At 47.3% G+C, this 4,285-nt stretch overlaps 1 protein-coding gene and 1 non-coding gene across 2 annotated transcripts in view; one reads left to right on the top strand and one right to left on the bottom strand.

The window, feature by feature from the left end:
- Window positions 1-224: 224 nt before the first annotated feature.
- MLNR (motilin receptor) overlaps window positions 225-4,285 on the bottom strand; it is a 7,199-nt gene continuing 3,138 nt past the window's right edge. The window contains exons 2-4 of the mRNA XM_014450071.2: window positions 3,842-4,213; window positions 2,823-3,203; window positions 225-493 (exon numbers count right to left, since the gene is read on the bottom strand). Coding sequence (XP_014305557.2) covers window positions 465-493; window positions 2,823-3,203; window positions 3,842-4,213 — 782 coding nt within the window. The 3' untranslated portion in view covers window positions 225-464. The remainder of the gene's footprint in view (window positions 494-2,822; window positions 3,204-3,841; window positions 4,214-4,285) is intronic.
- Window positions 1,708-1,839, top strand: LOC111824684. The gene has a single exon (XR_002827775.1). It is a non-coding gene; the product is annotated as a small nucleolar RNA SNORA72 (small nucleolar RNA).

Here is a 4,285-nt window from a genome sequence, read left to right as displayed (position 1 = left end):
GTGTGCGTCATACGTACCGGTTGGTCAGTCGGTCGGTCCGATGGACAAATAGTCAGCCACTTAGCCTTATATATATATAGAAGAGCTGTGTCTGTGGTTAGTCAAGAAGACACAATCACATAAAATAGCCAAAAAATGCATTGAAAAGTTGATTGATTTGGACACCATGACATGAGCTAATTTCTCTAGTGTATTTTGTCATACACATCTAGCACTTAGCAGTTGTTTGGTAAATATTTGCCAATTGAATGAATGAAAGAAAAACCTTTCCCCAAAGGTTGTTCCTCACCCAACACAAATGGTGTGGCTTGCAGAAAGGAGAGGAGGCTCAAAGAGTTCCCTGTAGGGACGCCAGTTCAGGGCTCTGTCTGGGTACAGGGAGAGTCTCCGTGATACGGCCCCCGGGGAGGAAGGTCCACGTCGGAAAGCCACACCCTGCTGTCCCTCTCCAGTGGATCTTCTCTCTACCATGCAGGATCTTCCAGGACTCCTCCTGTAAGTACAGGAGAAGGACACTCTCAGCTGGGGTTGAGAACAATTTTAGATTTTAGAACAATTTTTCCAATATTTTTTACCATGACCCACAGCAGGTAAACATTTTATTTTGTGAACCAGGAAGACACCAGCCAACATATTATTGGACAAAAGTTTCACAATACAGCAGTTACCCTTAATGTGTAGGATGAGCTGATTTATCAATTCTATTCTTGCCCACTCCTTTCCATTAAAGAAAAATGTGACCCACTCCACTGATTTCACAATCCACTAATGGGTGAGACCAGCATTTTGAAAACAATGGTACAGTGATCCGCTAGAGGGATGGGCGCAGGCACTCCATCTCAGGGACCCTGCAGTGAAGGATCCTGCACCACGCCCACACCTGCAGACACTCTTACATCACAGGAAAGTCTGATGTAAATCCTTTTCTAGAATCAGAACAAGAAAGCTCCTAGGAGAGGACTTTACTTCTATACCTAAACTATTATACTATAAATAAAATATCAGTAAGGCTCTTTTTAAAATATATATTTTTTATTGTTTTCAGAGAGTTAAGGAGAGGGAGAGAGAGAAATATCAATGATGAGAATCATTGATCAGCTGTCTCCTGCACGCCCCCAACTGGAGATGGAGCCTGCAACCCCGGCATGTGCCCTGACAGGGAATCAAACCCTGACCTCCTGGTTCATAGGTTGGCATTCAACTACTGAGCCATGCCAGCTGGGCATCAGTAAAGTTCTTAACTGTGACCTTCCACAGGGAAGAAGCCACTTTTGACTGCCCAGACAGGAACTCTGTGAGTAGAAAGACTTTTCAAATAATCCTCGAAAATCTGCGGAACAGAGTTTAGGGACTGCTGCTGTCTGCTTCTTCCACTAGCCAAGGGGACTTGGAGGCAACACTGTACTTGGCTAATCAAGTGACAAAGCAGAACTTTGTGGGCATGTTGAGTGACCCTTGTTGATGGATTCACTTGGTTGTAGTTTACAACCAAGCAAGTTGTGTCTTCCCACCTCCAGGGGGCACCATTCACACAGACTGCATGTGAGTGAGGCCCTCTGGAAACAGGTTTATGTTTTAATAAACTGTAAAAAATAAAACAAGGTTACAGAGTTGTTGGTCAGAATGTCCAACACATTCTCCTTCACCCTTGACTACATCCGCTGACTTGTGTTTTTCACGAGTGGGAGTGGGTATAGATCTTAAAGATTGCGAATAATCTCCCTGTTCTGATTTTGTAATAATCAGGGCAGGCTACACATTCGCTATATTAAGACCAGGCATGTGTGCCCAGACCTAGTTCTTTCCCTGGGTCTGGTTTTATAAATGCTGGTGATAAACCAAGTCTGATTTATATGATGCATCTTAAGTGGGAAATGCGTGACTCCAGGTGACTTTGGTCAACCTCAGGAAATGACAGCACCGCTAGCGCAATAAGATAACCGCCGCTAATTTCAGGATTACCAGCTGCTGTTAAATGAGTTGTAAAATTATTGTTTTATTTTTAAAATAAAAGATCTTAAAGACTGGAGTTCTTAAGACCCATCAGTTCCTATTTGGGAAATCTAAGACTCAGTTTTATCACCACTAAAGCAGTAATCACGACAACACTTAGCCACCAACCTGAGGCAAATAAGGTGTATTAAAGCTCTTTATAACTGTCCGGAAGCCAGGTCTTGCTGCAGCTTCTTGCCCTCAGGCTTCCTGCCTGAGTTTGCTACCTCCTGGCCTGATAAGTAGGTTGCAACAGTTGCTTATGCACAGTAGTTCGGCAGGAAGGCACTGTGCCTCAACTTTATGATTTGGTCTGAGCCAGGAGAGAGGTAGGGCTCTGAACATTGAACTCAGCCCAGAATTCCTTTCACTTGCTTCTAAAAACTTTTGCTGCCATAAATAGGCATTAAATAATTTCTTGAATCAATACTGTCATTATCCTGGGTTCCTTGTATATGCATCATAACATTTATTTACAAAGCATAAAAACAAAATACACCTTTGATCTCAAAGGCAACCATTTTTATTGCAGCATCTCTCTGTATCTTACGAACTGTAAAATGAACAAACATATTTCCAAAGACCAGGAGAATGAAGACGTGTCAAACCTCCCGAGAGCACATTTCGTGATTGGAATTTCATGAGGCTAAAATGAATGTCTCTGAGGAGGTATGTGAAAGGAAAACTAGAAAGATTGGTACACTTTTGTATCTTGATTGAAAAAAAATTATGCTAATAAAGTTACTGGCCAACTTACAAAATGTGCACCGCTCTTTCTAATTCTTCCTAACAGCGTCGTTTCCCCTTTCAGTCCTTATGGTCCTACAGACCTGTTTTCTCCGAAGTCCCAGAACTGTGGGAGGAGGCGACTTGCTTGGCCACGCTAGCGGCAGGCGTCCGCAGGCTAGTGCTGGTCTCGGTGTAGCCAGCCGAGTCTCCTCCCGTGGTCCCCTCTGTGTTCCTGTTCCTACAGAAACCTCTCTGTGCCGGCTGTCTCCCTTGAAGTAGCTTCCAGGCCGCGGCTCTATACTTCTTTGAAATGAGGTTGTAGAGGATTGGGTTAATGGATGCACTTAGATAGAAAAGTTGCAACGCAACAATGTTAAAGTACTGAGAAAAGTACATCATCTGAGAATCTTCCGTGTTTATGTAAATGATTCTGCCAACGTGGAAAGGCAACCAGCAAACTATAAATGACAGAACCACCACCACTGCAAAACAAGACACAGGCACCAGATTAGCTAAAGCATTTAAAAACGAACAAGGGTCCCCAAGAAACCATCGGAAGTAATAAGTAACAGAAAAACAAATTAGATAAAACCTTGACCTAACCAAGTCCCCAGCCTATCTATATTTGCTTTAAAGTTGCATATTTGGCTAATATATGTGCTACTAAGGCTGGACATAAAGCAGAAGGAGCAATTTCTATTAAGCTGACAGGCTCCCTTCCACACAGCCACTCAACGACACGTTCTCTGCTTTCCGCTGAAAAGAATTCTGCAACGCGTCTTTTATGTACGTATTTATTTATTGTTATGGGCACGGTTCATTTTAACCTTCAGGAAAACTTAGCATTAAGTAAAGACATTTTAGCTTAACGTGATCTACCCTGTCTTCTCAAGGGTACTGTGAGAACCCCCATCTGCGGCCTCCAACAGGGACATCTAAGAGCCTCCAATTCCTGTCCTCGGGTCAGCAGCTCACGGATCCCAGCGGCTCTGAAAAGCACTGCTGTTTACAGGACCTGGTAGCCCACCCTCAGGGCCGCCCCAGGGGCCCAGGAGCGGAGGCGCCAAGGGCTGGGAGACCAGCGGGTTGATGTGTGTGGAACAGACGTGGCGCCACTTACGCAGGACTCGGACCGTCTGCCGGTGGCCCCGTTCCCGCCCGGAGGCCGCCGGGCCTCGCAGCGGCCCCCGGCTCCTCCACAGCTCCCGCCCGATGAGCCCGTAGAGGACGCTGAGGCACAGGAAGGGCAGGAAGAAGTAGGCGGTGGTGACCCACAGCATGACCCGCAGCGCGCCCAGCTGCGAGGGGTTCGGCCGGCACTCGCGGCTGAACAGCGCGGCGGCCGCCGCCGCCTCGCGCCCCCGACCGTGGGGGCAGCGTGGTCGCCGCAGAGGACCCGAGGGCCGACGGTGTCCGTGGTGCGAGGAAGCCGGGCGAGGGGTGAGCTGCGCGTGCCGTTTCAGTTCGGGCGGCGGGGTCGACGGGGGGGGTCCTGCTCGACACCCCACCAGAAAGAAGAGGGCCCGGCGAGAGCAGAGCCACCGCCCAGAGCGCGGCGATGAGC

This window comes from Myotis lucifugus, unplaced genomic scaffold (assembly GCF_000147115.1).
Source record: "Myotis lucifugus unplaced genomic scaffold, Myoluc2.0 scaffold_7, whole genome shotgun sequence".
Lineage (NCBI taxonomy): Eukaryota > Metazoa > Chordata > Mammalia > Chiroptera > Vespertilionidae > Myotis > Myotis lucifugus.
Note: the sequence above shows the minus strand (reverse complement) of the source record. Positions and strands in the feature narration are given on the sequence as shown.